This window comes from Cyprinodon variegatus, unplaced genomic scaffold (genome assembly GCF_000732505.1).
Source record: "Cyprinodon variegatus isolate N-32 unplaced genomic scaffold, C_variegatus-1.0 Scaffold226, whole genome shotgun sequence".
Lineage (NCBI taxonomy): Eukaryota > Metazoa > Chordata > Actinopteri > Cyprinodontiformes > Cyprinodontidae > Cyprinodon > Cyprinodon variegatus.
The window spans coordinates 395,559-422,048 of record NW_015150679.1 but is presented as its reverse complement, the minus strand read 5'-3'; the positions used below and the strand labels follow the sequence as shown (position 1 = coordinate 422,048).

Genomic DNA, 26,490 nt, shown 5'->3' with positions numbered 1-26,490 from the left:
TTCATACAGTTCTAAATCGATTAATTTTGATTCGATCTGTTTTTACAGTAATGAAAGTGGTTCAACTGTGTTTCAAAATACTTGTGTATTTCATTTTTTCCCGATCATATTAAACACAAAGTGCAAACTTGTAAATCAGACAGTTTAAACTTGAGATGTGAACAAAACTGTCTCAAAGGTGTTAACTTGTTTGTGAAAAAGTGAAACCTCACTCGAGCAAGCAGACGTGACACAGCAGACATTCATGAGCTGCATTAACTTAAATGCACAAACTGTATTTGCAGGGTTGTCTGTATGAACTACAGGGTGTTTTCTAGTCAGCCCCCATTTGTTAATGTCTTCAGTCAACCTATTGGCTATATTTGCAGCTGTCTGGCTTGAAGTCATCTTGAGTGCATCTTTTCTGCTCATTTGAATGTGAACGTCAGACGCGTCACTATAAATCTAATCGATCTTATTCCCTAGACATCGATTTTGCAAAAATGTAAAGGAATCGATTCAAAATCGATTAAATCGATTTTTTTACCCAGCCCTAAAAATAAAGATGTGAAAGTTGTTTGCAATATTGGCATTTTATTTTGATATTCATCCTCACTAATCATAATGGTTTTTGTTACTAGCGCGTTTTGCAAGTGGAAATAAAAGGAAATAAAAAAGCTCAGTCTAGAAATTTAATTTTGTTGCCTAATTGTTGTATTTCTATTTTTTCCCTTTTCTTCTTCTTTTTTTTTTTTTTTACATATTTTGCCCATGGAAACAGAAAATATGCAATTCATATAACAAAATCTGAAAATTAAAATAAATTTGGAAACAAAAATGCAAATTAAAAAAATAAGTCATGTAGAAAAATGTGAAAAAAGCAGCTTTTCTCACAAAACATTTTTTTTTATTTGAATTTATTTCAAAGCTTTGTTTCTTGATTACATTTTTTGTTTTCAATTTCCATTAAAGAAATTATACATAATATAATATATACATAATTTTTATGACTTTGAAATCCTTCTTTTTGCAGATTCCATTGAGTCGCTGTTTCATGGAAAAGTCATCACTTCTCCTCTCATCCATGTATCTATGTGCTAGCTGAAACTTTCTCTTTCCTTCTCTGTGGAAAAGTTAACTTTTCCTGTTAGCCTTCCACGTTCATTAACACTAAACGTAGGGAAAATGTTGGATTATTTAGTTTCCAGCCATCAGTGCAGACCCAGCTGCAAACTTTTATGGCTGATTTCTTAATAAATCTATGATTTTCATAGTTAAATGATTATTTTTTGTCTTTTTGGCCATTGCTCTGTCTTCTTTTACTTGAACCACATTTTCATATAAAACATGCAGCAATAACCAAACACACATCCAAATAGCCTTCTTAGCTTGATGAAATAGAAAAAATGAAGATGTTCTGCTGCTTTATAACTGTAATTATTTCCTGTTAAAACATCCAATTAGGTCAGGATCTACAGTTTATTTTCAAAGTTCCACACCTTTCGTCTATTTGAAGCATTTCCCATTAATTTAGAGCAGTTTAGTTGAAACTGTGGAGCTTCTGTTTGATTTTTCCCTTATTTTTCCTCTTAGCTCAGGGTGATGGTGATTGGTGGGGGTGGCGATGGTGGGGGATGTTCGTCTTTGTTGTAGTCACAGCTCCAAATCTCATTTGTAATGGTTATCAACTGGTTTGGCTCTCCACAATAGCTAATGGGGAAAACAAATCTCCATTTGCTGTTTATCATTTGATTAACCTTCATATTATCCCTGTGTAATTAGCCTAATTATGAGAAGCTTTACACAGGATGTCTGATCGCTCCGTGTATAAGCAGGTCTGAGGTTTCCTGGCCTCAGATCAGTGGCTCGCTCCTGTTTGAAGCGGGTAGAGCATAGCTGTGTCTCCTAATGAGGATTGAGTGAGGCATAAAACCACCTGTAAGGTTTGGAAATCCTTCAGCCGTTGACAGGTGAAGCTTAACACCTTCGACAGTCAAAGAACCAGTGTTTGGAAACATGGACGCTTAGTGCTGACACTGTGAGTAGCACCAGAAGATGACGGAAACAAACAAAACAAAGCACGGCTACAGCCGTAAGCCGAGAGCTAACAGTTGAAGAACGGTTAATCGTTGTTTTCAACAGCAACACCCAGCAGGTTCCCTCTTGCCTCTCTGTGAAGCTCTCGATACCCGTCTGTTTTTTCTCAGACCAAAACCAGGCCTTGGTTTCACCACCTCAGTGTCTGTGTGCTGATAGACGGGAGGAGCTCTGATTGGAACCCTTTTTCGTCACAGAGCTCCGAGCACATTTGGACACAACAAAAGGTGATTATTGCCTGCTGGCTTTCTCCTCGTTGTCTCCTTCGTTTTGTGTCAAGTTGCCAGACTTGGTTAAGATGTTGACTTACAGCAGGTGTTGGAATACGATAGACTGCTGCTTGTATTAGAGGTGAATTTGCATCCAGAACTTTCTTTGTCCACATTGTTCAACTTTGTTGCATACTATACCAAATCCCATAAAACCTTAAACTATTTGTTTTAACTGACATTTACATCATTACAGTTTCTAGTTAATAAATTTAGAATATTAATGGGATGAATATTTGCACAAAAGTGATCCAGATAATTTCCCCTAGTGGAACAACTTAAAAAGAATAAATAAGAATAAATAGAAAAAGCTTTTTCACACAAACTCAGATTTCTTTTATTGATACTATATTAATTTAGCGAATAAGGCTTTATGTAAATAAACACTTGATAGAATTGCTTTAGTTTTGATTGCATAGTAAATAGGTTGAATTAAATAATAAAAGAATTTGGCTACATTCACACTGCAGGCTGAAGTGACCCAAATCCAATTTTTTAGCACATATGCGACCTGTATCTGATCTTTTCATGATCTGAAACAGTTTATTAACACCAAAATTAAGTCAAAATGCCGAAATCTGCCGGCAAAACATGTTTGCATTTATTATTCTGGTGCCTGCAGTTTGGATTACGTACGAGAAAAATGCTAACTTCTACTTCCAGCCGCCGTGAACAGTAGCGGCAAACCGCAAAGAGGCGACTCGGGCCAGAGATTGCTGTTGAGCAGGATTCCCAGTGACAGAGCACCGCCTGGTGTACGGGGGTCTGAGCGGCTCTGACAGCAAAATAATGTTTGAAGGCAGGATAATCTAGATGAACTGTAAAGATGACGTTTTCGGGGGGACTTTCTCAATTAAAACATTAAAGAACATTAAAACTTTTTAGCACTGATCACAGCACATATAGCTGCCATTGTTACAGACAACACGCATCAGACCCACTTTTTCTACCGCCCAGCTAGAGCCGCAAAGATGCTTCAACCGCGCATCAGAACTGAACTTGTACAAGGTTAAAAAATGAAGCAGCACGCGCATTTTTTCTGCTCCTGCTGCTTGCGGTGTTAAAGTAGCATAACACCATCTATCACAAACAGCAATTAGTAATGTTAACCTTTTCAGTTTGAAACTGGATGGCCTTGGGATTGATTAAAATAGGTAATGAGAATGAGGAACTAACACAGGAAGAGGGGAGAGTTGGCCAGTGTTTGTGCCGCTAATGCTAGGAGATGCTAGGCTAAAAAGTGCGCTGATATCTAACTGAGGCTTTTTACTGTTAGCATTGGGATAAAAATATTCTCTCACATATATTAGAACGATGTTTTATCACAACTATCACTTTTAACAGTTCATTATCTTCTGATTTGGTTTTAATTTCGTGTTAGCTTCTGCTAATGGGGTTAGCTCAAGCTAATATAATAGACAGTAGATCACAAGCCCATCTCATTTGTTTGTTTTAACAGATATCTCCTAAATATCGGCTCATGAAAACTGAGGCAGCGACGCGGTGTGGAATTGTCTAAATTTATACCAGTCAAACCAATACGATAGAAAAACAGCTCTGGTGATGTTAGCCTTCCTGTTTTTACTCTGTAGATTACACCTCAGTCAGACCTAACCGTATCGTTTACCCAGCATGCATTGCAAAGGCAAAAAAATGCGACCTCCATGGGAGAAAATATAACAATTGATATGAGTTTTTGAAGTAATTTAAAGTTTTTGCGGATCACAAATGGCAAATATTAAGTTAATATCACGTATACAACTAATTTAGAACAACATGTTTAACTAGGTGTGGATCCCTTTAAAAATGTCCAGATAGATTTCGGAACCATCCTCTAAATCCAGTTTATGTTCGGATCTAGAGTTATACGGTTGAATAAACAGTGTCGGTCCTACCTACATTTATTTTATAAGTCAGTCGAGCTTTATTCAGAAATGTGAGCAGAAAGAAGTCCATTCTCTGTTTCTCATTTCTTATTATTTGTTAGATCGTGCATTCAGATTATCCAAGTATGCTACCCAAGAATTTATTTAGTGAATTCTAAAAAAGCAGGCTTTAAATTCTTCACACACACAACTTATTTTTCACTTATTTTCCTCATTGCAATTTTATTTAACTGAATTCCTTTTAAATTTGAAAATATTTTCAGTCTGTCTTTGTCGACCACGAACGGATTCATTGAATCCAAGCACCACTGGCCTTGAAACTGCAAACATACTGCTCTATACACAAGAATCCAGTTGAAGCATTTGTAAAAAGGTCCTTTTGAACCCTTGAACTTGTTCAATAATTCACTGGAAAAGGGTAAATTTGGCCCATCTCCTGTGGTGGCTATATCTTGATAAATAATTCTTCCGTGTCTCAAAGGGTTAGAAAGATTTTTTCATTCTATAGATCCATCTTGCAGGTATGGATTTTGTTGGAAGTTTTTAAATAAAACACTTCGACAGTAGGGAGTTGAGAGCTGCAGCGTTTAGATCCAGGCTTTTGTTTGGGTCTTGTTGCTGGGAGAATCTTGTCTTGTAGCTGTAGTGTTTGCGGTGGCTATGTTTCAGAACATGATGTTTGACTTGCCCACTCATCTGATGTCCTGAGACTGCTATTGCACCTGATCTGCTAAATTTTTAACACTTGAAAAGGTCCTAAACAGCCTTTTGCTTTTATTAATATGTCAGCAGATGACATAGCGTTGCACTTACAGACCCTTCAAATATTTACTCTTCTACAAAAAAAGAAAAAAAATCCAGATCCATAATGACCATTTGACCTCCTGCCTCTTTCCCGCTTCCAAAGATAGGGACGAGTGGAGGACGCGCTTGTTTATTTAATGTTGCTTTCACCTGTTTAGCCATTCAACCAACCCTCCAAACCGGGGCGAGTCCAACGCTGGGACGACTTGGCAACAACCTCTTGCAGATGGGAACCTTTAATTTTTAAAGCCTTTCCATCCGCATGGCTGATCCGCCGCAGGTTGCGTCACGAACTCGGAGTGCAAAGTCCCGGTCGCCTTCCAGCCCTTTATTTGGAAAAAACCTGCCAGCTGAAGTGTGTCTCTGTCTTTATGTCTGAAGTACTGTTTTGACCGGTGGTTACTGAGCCAAAAGCTGTGTAGCTTTAAGTGTTATCTACTCGTGGGAGGAAGTCCAAGGTGGGAGAAACGGATCATAATTACCCTTTTAGTCTCCGTTCATGCTTTAGTTTTCTGGGACGTGGCAGCATCCCCACATATGTTTAATTAAGTACTTTTGGTATGTGTTGAAAACTATTACTGATTAGTTTCAAAAGCCTTCAAAACAAAAGTGAATGGTTATTAACATCTTCCCCAGGGCGTTATGTTTAGCTGTACTTTGGTGAAAACAGAAATCAAGGTTTAGAAAAGCATACTATCAGAACATTTTGCAAAGGTTTTAATATTTGCAGATATTCCAATAATGATATAAGTTGCACTATAAGCCTATTTTCTGTCCTTGTCTGTCTCTCCATCACGCTGTGACCTAAAGCTCTTTAGGCAACATGGTTTGTGCTGTGAACATCTGCTGTAAGCCGCAGTCCAACCAGCTAAATAATACATCAACAGGAAAAATACACACTCACAACACTAATATACTGCATTCCAAAGAGTTCTCCACGAACAATGCACACATTACGTGAGAATAAAACAATACAACACAACATACCATACTACATTATTTTGTTTTGTAGAATATATGTGTAATAATAGCAAATTAAAACATTTCTTTTAAATAATTGTAGCTGTTTTTCACACTGTCCCTGAAACTGTAGAATAATGTGGCTAAATCAATGCAGAAATAACTGTCAAATAACCTTTATATAACTTTAGATTTGAAAGTCAGATTTAGACTCCACACAGAGCTGACAAAGATTGATTATTGGATTTCATTTGACAAAAACAGGTTGGATCTGTTACTCACATCAGCGAGAATCAATGTCAGTTTGTTGTTGTTAAGGTTGTTTTTAGCTGCTTTGTTTAAAAAAAAAGTGCTTAATGTCAGCTTGCCTCAAAGTGGTAAATACAGTCTAGAGGAAGGATCATTATTTGGCTTAATCATTTGTGATTAGAACTTGATGGTTTGAAACTATATTTTTATAATTTGTATCATATTTTTTTTCTTTTTTCTTTTTCTACTCTTATCAGACCCAAAATGTAGAATATTTCTTTAAAACTCCCATCTTAAAATCTGTGGGTTTTTCTGTTTTCTTACGTAGGGCAGTTAGTTATACGTCAGCCTGAACACCTTAATTCTGCCAATAGATATCATATATCAACAGTCATCTGTCAATCAATTTTTTTCGGTCATAGCATCTTCATTCATATGTCGCAGCTAATATATATGCAACGGTTCACGGTATTGGACGTCTGTGTCTTCAGCAGGTGTAGAGCTAACAGAACTGGCAGCGTTGCGAGGCGAGAGCTCAAACATGTACGGCTGTAAGCCTTCTACACCAAACCAAGCTTCTGCAGCCCTGGCGTCCTCTTCCACAACATCTTCGTCCCCGCTTTCCTCCTCTAAATAAAAAAAAGTATGATGGAGGAGACTCATCCACGACCTGCGACACTAATCTCTCCTCCTCTTGCATGTTTCCTCTGTCCATAGCGTTCCTTGACAGTGTCGTTTCTAAGTCACCAATTTAGTGCTACTTGGTCCCAATGGAATTTCCCATTGGGAACCTACTAGCACTAAGTTGCTAACTGGTTAGCAAGATGCTTCCGACAAACCCGCCACAATCAAACGTCTTGCTGGCCTTTGGCCACAACAATCCCGCCCCCTTGATAATCGACCAATCACATTCACTTTATTCACTCGTGTAAAGTCGCGCACCACTTTGGAGAATTTGGAACTGCAACGGTTGGAACAGCCGCTTCCCTACGACTTTAAGTCCAGTCGGCTTTACCAAAGATAAATAAAACCCATAATGAAAGTGCTGCCAAAAACAACAAGTAATTAATACTCACATTTTGTAAACGCATATTTTTTTTATTAAATGGTGAAAAACATGTTTTGTCAAAAGAAATAATCTTACAGATAGTTATTATACTTTGATACTTTACTTTAAAGAAACTCCCGCAAGGCATTCATAAAGTCATTTTAATTCTGATACAGATGTTATGAATTAATGTTTAATCAGCAGCAATTTATATCTCTATTATAGATTGTACTGATAAATTATACAATCTTAAATTTTGCTGCTATGACTTCGCTGTTTTAATCTGTGTCATTCTGTTAACAGATTTATAAGTCTGATTTTCTCAGGAAGCATCTTGATTCTCACACCCAAAAAACAAATTCCTAAAAAATTTACCTACTGTAACTAAAACCAATAATAGTAATAAAAGAAAAACAAACAAAAATCAAATTTGTCTAGAACAAGTATTGATTTTTCTCTTTAGCATCAGTGAATAAAGGTTTTTATATCTATAGCAGTCTCTTACACTTAAAAGACCCACTTGCAGCTGTTAAACAAATGCTCCATTTTCTCCCCATATCAACCCATCACCTCCTTTCCAAATCAGTCTCTTTAATGAACCTTTTGAGCTCCTTTCAGACTGAGTTTATTGGCACCATTGTTTGGAAAAATCTTTACCTTTAGACACACTGATTCTAAAGTCCTAAAAAAAACACACTGGCAAAAAATGTACACCAACAAATGTGATTTTATTCATGTTTCTTGTCTCTTTCTACCTTTGAGTGAACACATTAAGAATCGTTTCTCTTATTCAAAAAATACCATTTGCATGTGGATGACTCTGCATCTCTGCAGAAGTCTCTTTTTTTCAGAGTGCCACTCATAGTTAAACCTTTGATGTTTTTCACCTGTTAAAGGATAAAGAAGAAACAAACCTCAATGTCTTTACATGCTGTAAAATTAAAAGCTCTCTTACACATCAGCTGGTTTAACCTCAGCTTAGATGTTTAGCTTTTCAGTTTCGCACAGCGGAGCTTTAGAAACAATAAAAGTGAGACGTTGACAGTCAGTCAGTCACCAGTCAGCAGGGCGTTTCACAAAGAGCAGCTTCTGATAACTCCAGTTTTGATTATGTCTTCAACATGCCATGCGGTTCGCAGGCCTCAGAGGATATTTGCTAGAAAGCATGTCAAACCCCCCACCAACCCCTCCCCAAAAAGACGAATCTCTGAACCCTGCCACTTTATGTTGGAACTCTGTACTCTCTGTGGTCCTCTTTCAATGGCTTTGTTTGATAGTTTCCTTGGTGGATATGAAAGATTAATGTGACAGAAGCACCTGCAGCAGTTTCTCAATGACAGCTGTAAAAGTGCAGTGAAACGACTGAGAGAAGACAGTCTGACTGCAGTGCCCTCGCAAAGCGAACTGTTTAACGTGCTATCGTGGCTCTGAGAGCCATCTCACGCTGCCCTGGCAATCACAAAAGGCTTTCCTTTCATGAGCCTAGAATTTAAATACAGTGCTATATATGTACGCTTGTGTGGTGGGTGTCATTGTGTGTGTGCAAGTGCTTTGAGGTAAGGTTCACTTGCAAAGATTCATAGAAAAATGGAGACACACTGAAAGCAGGATGTATTTTTCAAACCTATTCTCATAGTCTATGATACCCATGTCACTTTATTGAATGACAGCCTTATAGCACGGCCACCATTTTACTGTAAATCACACATTATGATCACAGGGAGTCAGGATGACAGGATTTTTTGTTTTGTTTTGGATATATCTAAAGATTTTGCTTAAGGTACCAATCTCTCAGGCACTACAGAAGCTGCATTTCTGCACATTACCAATAATTCGTCATCACATGCAGTGCTATGCAGATGCTCTGTCTGTGCTGATGAAGAATAATCCACTTTGGAAAACAGGCTCCTTCATATGAAAGCCTAACCTAGAGTTTCATCGAGTTTTTAGTCATTTTTACAGAACATTATCAAATCATTTTGGGTATTGAAAAAGTAAAACTGAATGCGGTACAACTTCCATGCAGGTTTGGGAGGTTAAATTTAAACCTAACACTGCCACCAGCCCGTCCCCCCTGTGGCTTTCCATAAACGAAAGGAGCTTAATGAGGAGAACCCTATCTGAAAGACTTTGTTGATCCACACGTCCTCGCTAACAGCACTCACACTGAATGGTGGCTGATGTTGTCACGGTTTTGGTTCTGTTTAAGTTTTCTTTTGAGTTTTCAGTTTCACTTTGATCCACGTTTTTCTTTGTTTTCTGGTTTTATTGGTTTAATTCCTGTTTTCTGGTGTTTTCTGAATGTATTTGAATTCTTAGGTATGTCTTGATTGCTCTTTGTTGCCCTATTGTGTTGGTTTCCCTCGCTCCTTTCTAGAAACCTCTTTTCACACCTGCTCCCAATCAGCTCTTTGTCCTGTCTCCTATATATACTCTCCCTGTGCGGTTCCTCGTCTTTTCCTGGCTGCCCATGTGAGTTTTCCCCTAAAGTAGTCTGGTTTTTTGGTTTCTTGTATTTTGTACTTTGGTTATTGGATTTTGGCCTCAGTTATTTCAATAAATCTACAAGAACTCACCCCTGACTCCTTACCTCTGCATTTGTGCCCTCAAAACCTAAACCCAACTGTGAAAGTTGTGAGTAAGCACATTAACTTTGAAGGCACCCTTTCAGCGTGAGCCCATGGCAACTTACCTCAAAATAAAGTTGTTATGGCTTCTTTAATATTACCGTAGAATTAAGTGCTTGTTTGGTTCTGCAATATTTTTCTTAAAACTGTCTTAGTGCTGCCTGGTTAGGGTTTAACAGTGGCTTTTTTTTTTAGGTGATTTCATTCGTGTTGGTTCAAATGGTACATGCTGGTACAGGTCATGTAGGCTTTCCTCACCATAATATAGCATAGCACCATATAAAATAAATAAAATTACTCAAATCTACACCTTCGTAGGGTCTTCTGCCTCTACAGCACCAGCCAAGAGCAATGCTAAGTCAGCGCCTAGAAGTAAGGCCGCTGGGCTCCACAAAACCTCTGTCAACCTTTAGTGAAAAAACGTTGGAAAAATCCTCCACCTCAAAAGATCTATCCAAGGTGTTACCACCATCATTCCTCTGCTCACTATCCATACTTTAATATGTCTAAGCTACACTAGCTAACACTTTTCCTCATCCTGGGGGTGGAGTTCTTTTGAACATCTGGGTGAATTACACTTTAAATAATACCAAAATGCACTTGGAAATTATCTTAAAATATGAAAAAAGAAACAATACATCATGCAAACATTCCCAGACCTTTCTCACCCTTGTTCCTAACACCAATGCACTACTCAGAATATTGCTGCATCAAAATCTGTACAAACTAACAAAGCAGAAAAAATCCTAACATGCTTTATCCATACTTGGCAAGATAGGAAATGCTGTGAAAATGTTTTACTAGTGCATAGATTTAATAATAGTTTGTTTGCCATGCCTGAGCCTTTTTTTACTTAGCAATAAATTCCATCGGATTACCACCAGGGATCAAGGCGTTATTTATCTGTAGTGACTGTGACTGAAGACCCTGACAAGAGGAAACTGCTTCAATTGACCTTCAAAGTATTTTGAAATCTTTTGAAGACAAACAGACTGTCCGGTTTATCAAATATGGCACCAAGGTTATCTGGATGAAGTCAGGATAAGAAACCCAACCACTGCAAAGCAACATGCTTTAGCAATGTCTGTGTCTATTAAAGCAAACTAGTACTTACTCTTCAGGAGCAAACTGTGGGATTCAACTTTTCAGCAGAACAATGAAGCCTTGGAAAAAAATACTTGGAATATTTTTTGGTTTCAGGAAACCAAGGTCAACAATTTCAGCTCAGATGATGTCTAGTAATTTAGACTTGATCTGGGCCGGAATTACCACAGTGAAGGCACTGTCAAAACTGTGAAACTCAGTAATGGGCTTTTGATCATATGGAACTCTGAGAGAACAAAAGGTAATACACAAGATGATATTCTAGATTAGTACAAGACGGACATTCTTGCTTAAAAATAAAACTCCTTTGGGTGCGGTTAATCAGATTGTGAATATTAGTTTAAACCCTCCACTGATGAGTTCCACAAATCATCTGACGGATGATGGAAGGCCTGGTGCAGTGGTTTATTTGATTTTAAAGAGGATTCACTCGTGTTGAAAACTTATGGGGGGAAAAAAGTGTGTATGAATATATATAGTTGTGTTGTTGTTTTTTCAGCCTGTGGATCGTGAACCAAAGCAAAGAGCTTTGACCTCACTGGTCTGATCCAGGCCATTAATAATCCACAGTAACTTTCTTTGCACTCTAGCTTCTCTTTTTTTATATATAAATTGCCCCTATTTTACTTAGAAAACTTTGATTGGCCAATGCAGCTTTTAACCAAATCTTATATCTCTTTGAGAGTTACTACAAAATCTATATAAATAGCACAGAGAAAAGCCCTTTTGGCATGAATGACCATAAACTATTAATATTAGATAGGGATGCAAGGATATTGGGATTTTGGCCGATATCCGATATGCCGATATTTTAAAACTAATGTAGCCGATAACCGATATCGATATTGATGTTAAAGCTGGACAAAAATAAGTAGTCATTGAAAATAGCAGTTTTGTTATCCATTTCTGACACTTTGAAAAATCATATACACAAATATATTTTCATATGCTGATATCAAATTGATTTTTGAAAACGCGGTATCGATCTATTTTACTTTCAAAATCTCGCGAAATTTCATCGTTTTGTTACAAACTCTCATCACATTTTGGCAAATTCTTGTGAGATTTTGTTAGTAAAATAGATCGATACCGCTTCAATAGATCAACATATAAAAATATGGCAAAATTTCGTGAATTTTCGAGGGATTTCGTAGCATAACGATGACATATAGCTATATTTCATTAGTAAAAGAAATTGATATGGTGTTTTTAGATGGCAATATATCAGCATATGAAGATATTGGGATATTTCAATGTATCAATATTTTTTCCCTCATCTTTAGAAGTTTTTAAGTCTGTAAAAAATAAGTTTTTGAGGAAGAAGAAGAAGAAGAAGTATTTTTAATTTTTTTAAAAACTCAGAAGCTGATCAAATATCGGGTTAAATATAGGTGGGGTGGCCGATGTCCGATAACTCCAGTCGATGTCCGATATTCAGTTTTAAGGCCGATACAGCCCAATACCGATAGGGGGCCGATTATATCGTGCATCCCTAATATTAGAAGTAGGTAATACCACCAGAATGATCCTAAAGCTGACGTTTCTTGCTAGGTTTAGCATCTCATATCAGTTGTAGTTGGGTGGCTACTAGGGGTGGGTATTGGCAAAGAAGTCATGATTCGATTCGAATCACGATTCACATGCCACGATGCGATTCTATCACGATGCATCACGATACTTGAAATATTGCGATGCATTGCGATATTTTTACAGTGTTCAGTGAAAACCAGTGGCTGACTGGTTGGGTATGATCTGGATCGTGTCTTCAATTGATACATGACTAAAAGCAACTGAATTCATACATAGCTGTATTTATTGGAACGACTTTTGGAGGTGTTGCCATGAAAACAAATACTGGACAAAAATATTACTATTACTGGTGTGGACACACTGACAAAAAGATCTTAGGATTCATCAAGCTTAAAATAACAAAATAAGGATAATCAGTGCCGTTTAAATGGCCTCAGTGGTCCTTTAAACCAATGAAACGAAAACATTCAAATGTATATTTCCCCTTTTGCAAATGACGTGCATCATATCAATTTCATTTTTACCTTCTTTGTTTTTAAAGCCAAAATGCATCCAAGCATCTGACTTGAAATGATATGGAGCCGGGCGAATTTTCTCAGGCACCTCCATGTTTTGTTCACGAATGACTAGTCTCAGTATCCCGCGGCCGGAAATGCTAGTGACACAAAGCAGCGGGCGTCAACACATCCGCAGCAACATCTGCTGGACTGGAAGTTGTATTCCACTTGATTTGGCTGTTGTGCGCCAACCATTAATGTATTTTATTTGTTCATTTTTTTTAAATTAAGAATCGATTCTCGCCATCAAGAATCGATGCAGTAGATCACAAGAATTAGAATCGCGATGCATCGATATGACGATTATTTTGCGCACCCCTAGTGGCTACCATTTGGAAAACAAACTACAATGGTTGCAATGTTGTATTCTGGAAATGTCTGAACAATAAGCTCAAGATGATAAAATGGTTAAGTTTGCAGCAGTACTTAACATTTAGCATATTTAGCCTTTCTGTTACCAGCCCAAAGTCATGATCTCTCTCAAAGTCTTAGCTGCTGGTATGTCCTGAAAAAAAGTTTTTTAGTCTTAGCTTCTCTTAGGTTACTTACCTTGTCCTACAGATAAATGGTATAAATTGGGGCTATGAGGAGCTAGTTTTTATTTGTTATATTTGAAGTTACATTGTTTTAGCTCTAGAATATTTGTCTCAAAGCCTACTCAGTGCTGCTCCAAGTGGTTAAACAGTAGCTATTGCAGTTTAATTTTCGGTAAATGCTGGTACAGGCTTTTTTCCATCATAGCTCTGTATTTGGGTATAAAGTTTTCTCACTCAGACATTTGGTGTTGGTTTGCCTCATTACAAAAATAACTAAAATGATTTTGCTGAATTATTCAGAAAATACCTTATTGTGAATGCCAACAAATTATTGAATTGATTTTGCTGATTATTTGCATCACCATCTGGATCCAGGAATTTTTTGAATGATTCTGTGAATGGAGGTATTTACTGGAGGTGGAAGTCACACTATATCAATGGAAAATGAGCTACCTGGAAGAGGTCTGTGCTCTCCCAGTGCTTTTCTAGTTCATTATTTATTTATAGGCACTTTAAGCACTAAAGGAACCCAAAAAATATACATCTGCAGGAGAATGAAAATTCAAAAATCTCAGAGAAACCGTGCAGTTCATTACCTTCTCTTCTAGGTGTTTTATACCACCATTGTCAACCTGCTCTCTTCCACTTTTTGTCAAATGTCCTTTGCCTTTTTCTTCCCTTCCGTTGTTTCATCTTCAGCTTGACTTTTTATCTGCTCTCCAAATTGTCTGACACTATAAATATTCTGTGACATTACTGCCCCCACTGCTTCACAAACTATTCTCCAAAGGGAGCGCCTGTCTAAAGTGGCGTCTGTCATGAACGAACCAATGAGCAAACACTGTATGCAGGCGGAAATTGTTATATTATACCATCCCATTTCAATTTATTATTTTAAGGCCCCCAAAATAACCCACTGGGATTAACTTTGCAACCCGAGAGTGCTGAAACCCACCTGCATTTGGGAGGTTGGTGCGTCTTAATAGTTGTTTTTATTTAACTGAAATCAAAATTTTAAGCAACTTTTAAGTTTGAAAAAAGGAAATGCGCATTTGTGCTGTTTCTATTTGGTTTGAAGCTAATTAATCAAGCACAGCAAGGCGTATCGCCGTCCTACGATGTTGTCCACGTTACTTCATCATGCATAGCAGGAAGTAGAGGCTGCAATCTTGCAAAAAAATCCTCTACCTTTGGAGATGTTTTTACGACGTTACTGCCAACGTCCTCTGCTCACTCTTCATTCTTCAATAAGGCTAAGCTAGGCTTAGTTAAGCTAGCTGCCCCTTTCTCTGGTCCAGACCACACCCTCACTAAATTCCCCAACGCTCATCCCCAAACTTAACCCTACTCCTCAGGGCTTTTTTCCACTGACATTTTTCAGAACTGGTTTGGGGGCGGGGCTATTTTTTCATTTGGGGTGAGTTACCCTTTAAAGCCCTTCTGTTCCCCTGAAATCATTTCTAAACGTTTTAACGACCTGAAAGAAGTGAAAACTTACAGAGGTTGAAGAGTGTGTGATGCAGCCTACTGGGTGCTGATTTCATCCTTTCCATGCTAACTGTCAGAAATGGCAGCCAGTCAGATTGAAAATCACCTGATTTTGGTCTTCAGACAATTTTTCCCATAAATAAGAGCTCTGACCGACTGAAAGCATTCGTGGCATTCTTCCTTGTGGTTTTTTTCAGATCAATTATTACACCGTAAGACCCTCACCCCAAGGGATTAAGCTTTAATCCACGTTTTTTTTCTGTTGTCATCGTTTTATTGAGAAATTGCAGAATTGGAATTGAAAAGACAGGTGGGTAGTGTAGCATACACAGAGCAGAAGGAAAGAAATCATAACTAAGGGGGAGCGGGGGGATTTGAGCAGGTATTAAAGGATGATTGCGCGTGGGCTCGTCTGCCGCGCTCCTGAGAAAGAATGCCAACCCTGCATCAGACACGGCGAGGATAATAAAGAGCAAAAAAAAAAAAACAAAACCCAAAAACATCAGAACAACAAACACAAACAAAAAGAAAGAGCAGGAGAGACAGCGCCACACATAAATAGTTCAAATATTTCAAGTGGTTTCAGAAGGTTCTGGTGAAATACTGGATGTTTGTGTCCTCAGCCTCTGGAAGTTGTATTAATCTCTGATGCTGTTGTCTGTACTGTAACTGTTTTACACAGGATGCAACTTATCTAAATGGAGTCAGCATATTTATTAGCTCTCAGGTCGAGGGGCAGATTGGCACTTTTTAAAATGGATTTTAATTAGTTTCTACATTCAGAGAGGAAAGAAACCCCACAGATATACTACGATAATTGAATTCCTTCATGGTTTATATATCAGAATGATCTACATTTCCCCCACACTGATCCTATCTTCTCTTTTTGACAGCTGTCAACACTCGAAAAATGTTTTTGGTTACATATGCATTACATCATTTTTTTTCAATACTCCTTCTGTTTTTAAAAAAATACTTTGTTTTCACAGCTCTTTGTCTCGCATATCACGCTTTTGATTTGTTGATGGTGTGCAGGCAAAGAGACGAGGATCACAGTCTGGGTTCAAAGCGATTTCCTTCTCCGCTTAGGTTCTTTATCAGAACGGACACATTGTTACATGTCAAGCGCACCCCGGGTCGCTCCTTTTCGTATTTTACGGCAGTTGCTTTAAAATCTTTCACAATAGTGCGGTTTCAAGGGGATCTAAATTATGCACAAAATAATTACTTCCACTTCTTGTGCCCAGAAAGATTTTACTTCACTTTTTTATAGATAGATTCCGCAGAATGATTTCATAATGTGTTTTTTCCCCCCTCAGAGCCATGTGGAACCCACCAAATGACCAGAGCGGACAGATATCTGCCAGGATGGAGACCACTCCATCTTTGGGAAGCGCCAGCATCTCCATCTCTCAGCAGCAGGCCCCCAAGAAGTTCGCCCCCGTCGTCGCACCCAAACCCAAATTCAACCCTTTCAAACAGATAGGAGAGGGCACCCAGTCTGATCCTGCAGGTATTAACACAAAGAACACACCAGTAAAGCTAGTTTGTTGTGTAATCATGTGCTGAACCATCAGGTTTGAGGTGCTTGTGGCTACGTGAAGATTGACGACGGACCGTGCATGTTTCGTCGGTTGCACATAACCTGCATGTCTGACATTAACAGGCCCTTTGGTTTGTTTTTATAGGAGGTCTTCATACTTTTAGTTTTTTTCAGGTTGACAAAACCTGTTGTTGCATGTAGATCTAAAAGATAAATAAACTTAGAGTGGTTTGCAAAAAATATTCAGGGGTTTCCTCCCATTGACTGCTCTGTATTCTCTGATCAGCTTCTTGTCCCTGTTAAAGAAAGGATCCCCAATTCAGTTCAATTGACTTTATTTGTTTAGCTTCAATTCACAACCCATGTCATCTCAAGGCAATTTACAGAGACAACCCAACCCGATCATACAGTCAGAAAACCAGCGGATTGCATCGACTCAATGGACCTCATGCAAAAACCGTTCTTATGATTTAGCAGAAAATGTCACATTCACCATTTTTCTATTTCTCTAAGAACACATTTTTGCAATGCTCCTGACTGACGTAGGAGTTTTGCACCATCAGTCATCTGTTATCCAAACTTATTTTTTTACTAAATGACTGCATTTGTTGTTACTTAGCAGCAATCGTCCATTTTTAGGCTACATCATTATACATTTTGCAACTCTGCAATTATAAATTACACCTTTATGCGCTGAGGACAGAACTATTGGTTACTACACCTGCAGCTGGTATGTCTGTATCCAGAGAATGCTGGTTTCATTTGTTATTTTATCTAAAGAAAGAACAATTGGAGATCAAGCTGCTATTCAAATAACATCTGGAACAGAAAATAGAAAGTTCAGCAAAGCTCCTCTAACGGTGAAACTCATTATTACACCAAATATGGAATATTTGGCTTTGGGTCTGTTTGACTTTGTTAAATTAGAGTTTTGCCATCAACATTTTATATATCTTTATCAGTTATGAGCGAGATGGAGAGCTGAAGGAATGACAGATGGGTGTGGAGATGCACAGTAAACGTTTGTCTGTGTATTAAAATTTAGAATGTTGTTGTTGGTTGATGTTTAACTCGTATTAAACATTTACATCAGGCATCCCCAAAGTTGGTCCTCGAGGGCCGCAGTCCTGCAGGTTTTAGAGGTTTCCCTGCTTCAGCACAGCTGATGCTGATGATTGCAGTTCAGCAAAAACCTGTTAATCAGCTTTCAATTAAAAGATTTTCTTTTTTCGGGTGGATCATCAAAATAAGTAGTCCTCCTAATTGTCAATCATTCTTATGTAAGGCCGTCCTACGTGCTCGTCCTGTTAGCTATCTTTTTCTGCGCAGTTTCAGGTGATTATGTGTGGTGTGCTACAGTTTCAGACAGTCATTGAAGCTCGCCTTTCTTTGAAAATAACCGAGGGTCATAAGAGAAAAATTGTCTATAAAGTGTATGAGAAGAAGAGAAAGGCTTTTTCACTGATGCCTCGGTTGCAAAGTTTCTACTCGACAGGTAAAGTTTGGCAAAGTATTTGGAGAAATCTATTTAACATCACTGCTAGTAGAAGTTATCTACCTCTAAATTGTAATTTTCCCAGGAAGATAAGTTTATTTATTTTGTAATTTGCTTTTTCAGTTGTTAAACAGTGTCCACAGATCCGTATTTACCCCACAAACGCGTAAAAAATTCCACTGAAGCACAGACACATATACTAGAATTTCTTATGTACCAGTAGTCTAATTTGTGGGGAAACTTTTTTATATTTAAATATGGGTGAGATGAGATCCAACTGAGAGACCATCTTATCGTGTTCCTGCATCTCCCTGATGAGAAATGGGCTTGTGCATGTTTTATAGGTGTTTCCTTTTAGGAGCAAGTACAGGGTTGCACATGTGTATTTTTTTTCCAAAAATTTATGGAAATCCTCCACTATACCTTAAAGAGGCTCAACAAGCTGATAAAGGATCTGTTTTATAAACTCCTCCAGAACCTTACAATAATGAGTTCCTCATAAAATGAAGATTATGGACAACAGCCAGCATTCTCTTCCTGGGATTGTTAAAATAACAACACAGTGTCTTCAGGAAGATGTTTCTCCAGATCCGCTGCAAGACAGATAATCTTCCTGCCTACAGCAGATACCTTCTAAAACAAGTGGTTATAAAGAAAAATAGAAACATGACTTATTACTTTTGATTTCCCATTTCGATCAGTAAAGCATTGATTCATTCAATTGAATTAAATCTGCAGCCCCGGTTCAATTCAATTCAGTTTATTTCTATAACGGTTCACCAGATCATCCAGTCAAATTGATTGAAAGTTTTCTATCTAAGGAAAACCAGTTGATTGCATCGACTCATTGACTGGAAGGCAATCCCTCAAACTAAGCATGCTTGTAGCGACAGTGGAGAGGAAAAACTCCCTTTTAACTGGAAGAAACCTCCAGCACTTTGAGCGGCAATCTGCAGAGGCCGATTGGGGTTAAAGGAGGCAGAAGCAGACATAAAAAAGGCAACTATTAAAGGCGGCCCCATCCAGGAAACACACAGCCAGGTAGACAAGCTCCGAGCCAGCCTCCATGTCAGAGGATAAAGAGAGCACATCCAGCCAGCCATAGTCAGAGAAACAGGACTACACTGAAAAACAGGCCGATCTCAAACATCTATAAATGCTACATGAAAAAAGTTCACTAACACTTTTGTGTTGTGCTCTGCCCATAAAGGTATTCCGGGTATCCCAGACTTTTCAAGCTTTGATATCAGTGATCAGCCAGTCTTTAGGTTTCCCTCACATTTAATTGGAACATTCATGCTTATGAATTCTTATCTCTGCTGCTGTTGAAGCTCCAGCTGTCAGCTTAAAGAAAAGGACAGAGCAGGCCTGGGACAGTGCCCCAACTCAAAGATCAGATATTAGACTGTCATATTCATCAATCATCAAATGTGGTTCAGTTAAAGGTGTTAAATTAAGAACACTTGTGAGAATGAGGCTCTCTGAGCAGCTTACAGTGCTGACATCTTAGATGTGGGAAGAGAAGGGGGGGCTGCATGAATAATACTGAATAAACAGTGCAAGTGCTGTGGTTAGCAGTCATGTGTGAGTTCAGGAAGCCTTGTGTTGAGTGCTTTTTTACATCCCCAGAGACACGATGGTTTATTTAGCATAAAGAAAAAAAACAGCTTTGGTCTTAGTTTCTACACAATAATTGCAATTTAGTGAGTAAAGGTGTTTGTGTGTAAGGTTGAAATCTGAAGTTATTATGCATAGCATAATTGAATTTCAGTTAAGTCCTTTTTTTAAATATAGAATAAAAAGAAATAAAAGGGGTTATTTCAGAAAAGCCAGTTAAAGAATATAAATACAAACTGTTTGGTTAGATTTTTTTTTTTAAAGGCAAGGAGGGATTTTTTTTTTCTCAAAGAGGAACAACTTAGGTTACGATTTATGCAAATTGTATCAAAAATATTTTATTTAAATAAGAGTACGGTAAAAAGCAGGAAGCAGGTTGCAAATGACGAAAAGTATGAGGAGAATACATGTTTTCAAAGCCGATGGTGTCCCCTGCATGCGTTTTAAAAAAAAAAACTGCAGCGCTCCGTCGAACCTGTTTCTGCTGTTTTCAAGTAACCATCAAACCTTTTTCTGAATTCGTTGTGAAGTCTCCAGCGTCCAAGATGTTCTAACGGCGAGACCAGCTGATGGTACGCAGCCGTGTAGCTTCCACCTTCCTGTCTAGATGGTGTGTCGTAACACCAGCATTATCTAAACGTCTACCCTCAAACCCCCCTGAGAGCCCTAGATTTCCAAAACGGGGAAACGGTTATGAAATTCGGCGTGTAGCGATCACACTGTGAGGCTGAAAACACGGCTGCCAGTGGGGGTTTGTGGTTTGAGTTCAGATCTTCTGGTGCTGCAGATGTTGGCTTTGTGAAGGTTGTTCTTAGACGGCTGCTTTTTCAGGTTTGCCCACCGCTCAACGGGGAGGGAAACAAACAAGGTGATATGAGGTGCTTCACGTAGACCCTGGAAATGAAAGAGCTATGAAATAAATACAGACCTATTTGTTTTCTGCTCCATAAAGTTCTGTTATACTTAAACTATTCTCTTTCTTGTTTACTTTTCTTTTCTTTCTATGTTTCCGTCTGTAGGAAGATGTTTTGTTCATAGCAGGTATACCTGGAAACAATCCTTGAAAACAAACTCATTGAAATTCCTTTTCTCATAAGTGGCCGTATGGTTTTCTTAGAACTTTGAGAATAATAAGGCTGCTTTTTGCTTGAAGGACAAGAATGCGTCTCATTGTGGAGACTTTAAACAGAGCTGTAGATAAACTGAAAAAAAGAAAAACTGTACAAATCTTTGATAATTCTATAGAAATGTCACCTATATTTCCCAGAGAGCAGAGGCTCCCAAAGATTTAACATTTATTTATCTTCTCAGGTCACTGTGGGGCCGGTGCCTATCTTTGGTAGTCTATATGCGAGAAGCCGGGTACACCCTAAAGGAAGCCCAGTGCATCCTTGGGCAACACATAGACACAAAAAGACAAACAACCACACACACACACACACACACCTAAGGGCAATTTAGAGAACCAATTAACAGAACAGTCATGTTTTTGGACTGTGGGAGGAAGCCTTAAGGACTGTTTATCCTCCCGCAGCAGTGTGTCGCAGTGAGCTTGTCGCAGATATTTTAGATTTATGCCCAATTTTAAAGCGTGGTCTGTGCTATGTTATTCCACGCCACAACGCAAGAGGGACAATCAGGAACTAGCTGTGGGTCTAGATACAGCCGAGGCGGTGAGGAAGTGGGGGCAAGTTTGTGTGACAATGGAGGGACATGAGGGCGAAAAAGAGCGGGGATCCAGGTGGAAAAAGGGTCCCAGCGTTCTTGCACACCTCGCTCTTCTAGTCGGTCTATCTTCACGAGTTGTTTTCCACTATGGCAGTCATACAAACAAAACATAGTGTAGAGCGGATGAAGATTTGACCAATCAGAGGCCTCCTGTTTGCAGTCACCTACAATTTCGGAGAGGTGCAGCAGAGTGTCTGCGGAAGGGGCGGGGCATATCTGCGTTAACTGCGACACACGCAGACGACCTGGTTTCTGAGTATAAATCAGCCTTTAGTACCCAGAGAGAACCCACGCATCCTCAGGGAGAACATGCAAACTCCATGCAGAAAGACCCCAGGCTGGGAATCGAACGCAGAACCTCCATGCTGCAAGGAGGTAGTGCAAAAAACTACAAACATTTTTAATACCTGATTAAAATATAATATAATTATCCAATAACTAACTATACCATTAAATTGTTAAATTCAGAATTAAATTATTAAATGTCACATTAAATTAAAAATTGATTAAATGTTACTAAAAAAAGCTACTTTAAAAAATGTGCAATCAATTCAGCAATACATTATTAATATAAAATATGTTATTAATCAGAAAGGGAAATGAAACCCCGTGAAAAAAATATATTCTTCTGTTCAAAATGCTTCTCAGATGATTTAGTTCTACAAGCTGGAAACAGATCGCCTGAATCGTTTTAAGGAATACAATCTAGTAAAGGTACATTAGTGTAGCTGGTTGAAAGGTCACTTATGCAAACTCCTCATCAGCAGGCTTGATGCTCCAGACCGTGTTTCCTTTAGGAGACAGGGTTGTGTTGGGAGACGGTTCCTGAGCTTTTCCACACGTTGATTCTGAGTTTGCAGTATTTTGACTTTGTGGCGCCGTTAGAGGCTGCAGCAGGGTCCTTGTTTTCATGTCCGGTTCCCCAGCCTGTGTTGATTGAGCTCCTGGTCAACATTTCCTCATTTTCCTGACTAATTCATCCAACCTTTTTGAAAATCAAACACTCTTCATAAACCAGCTCTGATCTCTAGTTTCAGGTCAGGTTTAGTAAGGCCAGCTAACAGAAAGATGGGCTTCTAATACAACAGGGAAAATATTTACTCTGATGTTCAGAATTTTCTTTAACGATGACCACAGACCATGCTTATGTTATATTTCTCTGGTTAGCTCAATAAAACTAGGCTCTCATGCATACATGCCATACATTATGTCCATACAGTGTTGCTAAAGGATCCTTTTAAAACCCGTGTTGTAAGGAGAGAGATCAGGAGTCAGCATTTTACCCTCTTTTTATCACAGTAGATGTGAAAGTAAGGTCAGTGCCTCCTAGGGGACATCTCAGGTTATTACAGAGAGATAAGGATCCCTCCTCATATTTCTTTTAGTATTTCCAACTAAGGAGAGTTGATGTACTGTATAGCCTTTGAATTTTGCAGCCTGGTTTTGTTTTTCCTGCAGCAGGATGAGTCTGTCCAACACCTTAAGAGGAGAAGTCTCCTCCAGAGAGAGATAGAAATGTGTCCTGATGTGAGAAGATGTCAGGGAGGATCTTATTGTTTTGGTCAACATTTATGGTGGGATTTCATTAGGAGATGAGAGCAGAGAGAGAAAATAAGGAACAGCAAACTCAACAGCAAAAAGTAGCAGAACAGCTTCAAACATGAAGCATCAAATGATGTAAGGTAATACTTTCAACTTTCAGAGATGGCCATGCTCCAACACACCAGAATCCGAGAACTAGAGGATTACCTTGACTGGAGAACTTGCATATTGAAGGTTTAATTCAGGACACCGACCCTCGAGGACTTTAATTACCCACCCCTGCTGACAATAGTTCTGAAATGTATTTTGGAGCTAATCCATTCAGTGATTTATAGTTTAACAGAAGTATTTTAAATTCTATTTTCCTAGAGACGGTGAGTTAAAAACTGGGCTGATGCGCTCCACTTTCTTATTTTTAGTGAGGATGCAGGCAGCAGCATCCTGGATCATCAGCAGCTGTGTGATACCGATTTTTAGGGAAACCTTTGAGGACTCTGTTATAGTAATCAATTCTTCTAAAGATTAACTCATAAATTAGTTGATTGAGATCCTGAGGAGACATTAGTCCTTTAATCCTGGAAGTGTTCTTTAGATTGAAGGTTGACTTTGTTACTCACTTTATGTTACCCTGAAGGTTCAGGTCTGAGTCCATCATTAGCTGGATTAACTGAAGCTGTAGGCTAACTTTTAAATACTAGTTCTTCCCCCCCCCCCCCTTTTTTTTTGTGTCCATTCATTGATTTCTTCCATGCATTGACCAAGGGCTTGGATGGGTGACATTGTAATGTACAGCTCTGTGCCCTCTGCATAGTTATGGTAACGCATGTTTTTGTTTATGAAGGTCTAAATTAGGGGAAGCTTGCAGATATTGAACAATAGCGGCCCTATAATGGACCCTTGGGGAACACCACATTTGATCTTTGTCATCTCTGATTTAAGTTCAGAAAGTCACACTGGAAAAAGATCTAGAAATAAGTATAAAATGTCTTAAATAAACTGTCTTTACCCTTAATTTTAATAGGTAAATGAGATAGTTTGCCAATGGAATGAGTATTTTTAATCTTAAGAAAAGATAATTAGATAACCTGCACTTGAAATAAGACAATGCAATTGTGTTTTCTTATTTTAAGTGTAAAATGTCTTGTTCCATTTTCAAAATGTCACTTTTACCTCCTCAATCCAAGAGGAGGTAAAAGAGACCAGTGCACAAAAAGTCCCTGTCCTTCAAGTACGATTTAAGCCAGACCACTGCTGGACCAGAAAGGCAGACTTAGTTTCCCAGATGCTCTAATAAAATAAGAGCACCTGAAAAACTAAAATAATATCTTGTTTTCTTGTTTTTTTGTTTTTTTTTTACTGGTATTAACTGGCAAGAACAATATGCCCCGTTTCTTTACTTCCTGACCTGCCTAGGATCAATGCGGTTTAAAACAATACCTTGAATTATTATAAAACTGAGGTACTTCTCTTAATTTTCTTTTTTATCAAATCAGATACATCTCTATACGCCTTTTTTAACTTATCCACCAGAAATATGATAAATAACTCTTAGTTTTTTCTCTCTTAAACTGGCCAAACATACATTTTCAAGGTCTTTTTTGTTAGATTAAATTGCAGTGGAGGGGGTGCAGCTTAGGGAGTACATAAACATTTGTTTGTAATTTGGTTTTGGGTGATGCACCCCCTTAAAATCTGCATCCATTGTATGTTAGAACATGAGTATTTAATGTTAAAACTTACGATCTAGATCAGTATCAGCATTTTGAACATGTTAACAGGAGCAATAAAGCCGTCTGCAGACTTCTGTTCTTGTCAAAGGATAAGACATCTTTATCAGCAGATTATCAGACTCCTCGTTTTTATTTGTTAATTCTTTTATGCCATAGTGGGGGAAACTGTCTGACAAAAATTAAGGATTAGCATAAAAATTAGGGACAAGTCAATTTAGCAGAGGGGCTGAATGTGTCTTTTGTCTGGCAGGGGCCTGCATCGGGGCTGGAATGAGCAGTCAGAGGCCATGTTTGTTGTGGGGACAAAGAAGCTGGGGCAGGAGGGGTGGCTCAGAAAGAGCAAGGTTAGATTTTCTTTAAGGGACATACTTGCTCTGATTAAAGCCCAGCAGGAGCGCACAGAGTCTCAGACAGTGACCCTTTACTTAAAATTTCTTACATCAGATCAAATATTAGGGTTTAGGTTTATCCTGCAGCTGGAAGACATATGTGAAGATCGGTGATGATTTGTTTTAATTCTCTGCAGCCTGGGCCCCCTAGCAATTTTTATAAAAATCAAACTGATTGAAAAGAACTTAAAATAATCTACGGTCATAAAAACTGTTGTGGTAAATATTCTATTTAATACTGAAGATAATTTAGGGCAATATATATATATTTGTATAATGATTCTTAGATGCACGGTGTTGAAGCACAATGAGTGTGCTTGGAGTTGGACTTTCTTGCTAATAAAACGTCTTAAAACTGTTTTCTAACTCATATGGTAAATAAAGCCAAGTTGCTCTGTAGCTTAAAGCTACAGAAAAGAGCCGATTGTCACTAAACGATCCGTACCATCAGCTCATCTGTGCGTGCACAGCCAGATATACATCTGGGTTTCCATAAATAATTTAATTATGGTACTAGAATTACTTATTTCTATCCTTATCTCACTAAAGAATACTAATGCACATCTTTAAAAAAAAGTTTCATGACTTTTCTGAGACGATTTAGATGCTTTTTACATTTTCTCTGTCAAAGTGCTTCTCTGACGTCATCATCACACATACTACGAGTAGTGTTTATCTGCATTTTAGTTGTTTCTTTCTTCAGGTTACACACTATATACAATAAGGTTAACACAAAAGGAAAACAGACAAATCAAAAAGTCTAGATTTATGTTTAAATCCAAAGCCGAAACCGTTAGCTATTTATTTTCTCAATAAATACATTTTTAACCTTTAACATATAGTTTAATACGCCTACGATTTTTGAGGAGGGAAAAATGTAATTTAGGTCTTTTTAACAAAAAAAAGAAATCAAGCTCGACCAGGATGTATATCTAATTGTGCATGAGCTGATGGTACGGATCGTGCTTCCAGTACGGATCGGCTAGTGACAACAGGTAAACAACCAGAACCAAGCAAACAGAGCGTCAAAGCAACTTGAGCACAGTTTGATCCAGCATCTTGCACAGCGTCCAGATTTCTGTGTTTCAGCGTTTTTGGCGCCTTCGGTGTGAACGCAGCATTAGACTTCGGAAGAACATGTATCAATAAAAGCAGGCCTTATTTTTGCTAATTAGCCAAGTAGATTACACTCCATTTTACAGCAAACTGATAATAAATGTAAATGTCTGTCTTCAGCTTTAAAGGAGAATTCATTCATGCCTCACTTTCCTCTCTATAAACAGTGAAGCTAATGTTAGCTTCATACAAATTT

General features: G+C 38.3%; 1 protein-coding gene across 1 annotated transcript in view; it reads left to right on the top strand.

The window, feature by feature from the left end:
* LOC107088661 (lipoma-preferred partner homolog) overlaps positions 1-26,490 on the top strand; it is a 98,528-nt gene that overhangs the window by 50,973 nt on the left and 21,065 nt on the right. Inside the window, exon 3 of the mRNA XM_015380963.1 lies at positions 16,454-16,647. Coding sequence (XP_015236449.1) covers positions 16,458-16,647 — 190 coding nt within the window. The 5' untranslated portion in view covers positions 16,454-16,457. The remainder of the gene's footprint in view (positions 1-16,453; positions 16,648-26,490) is intronic.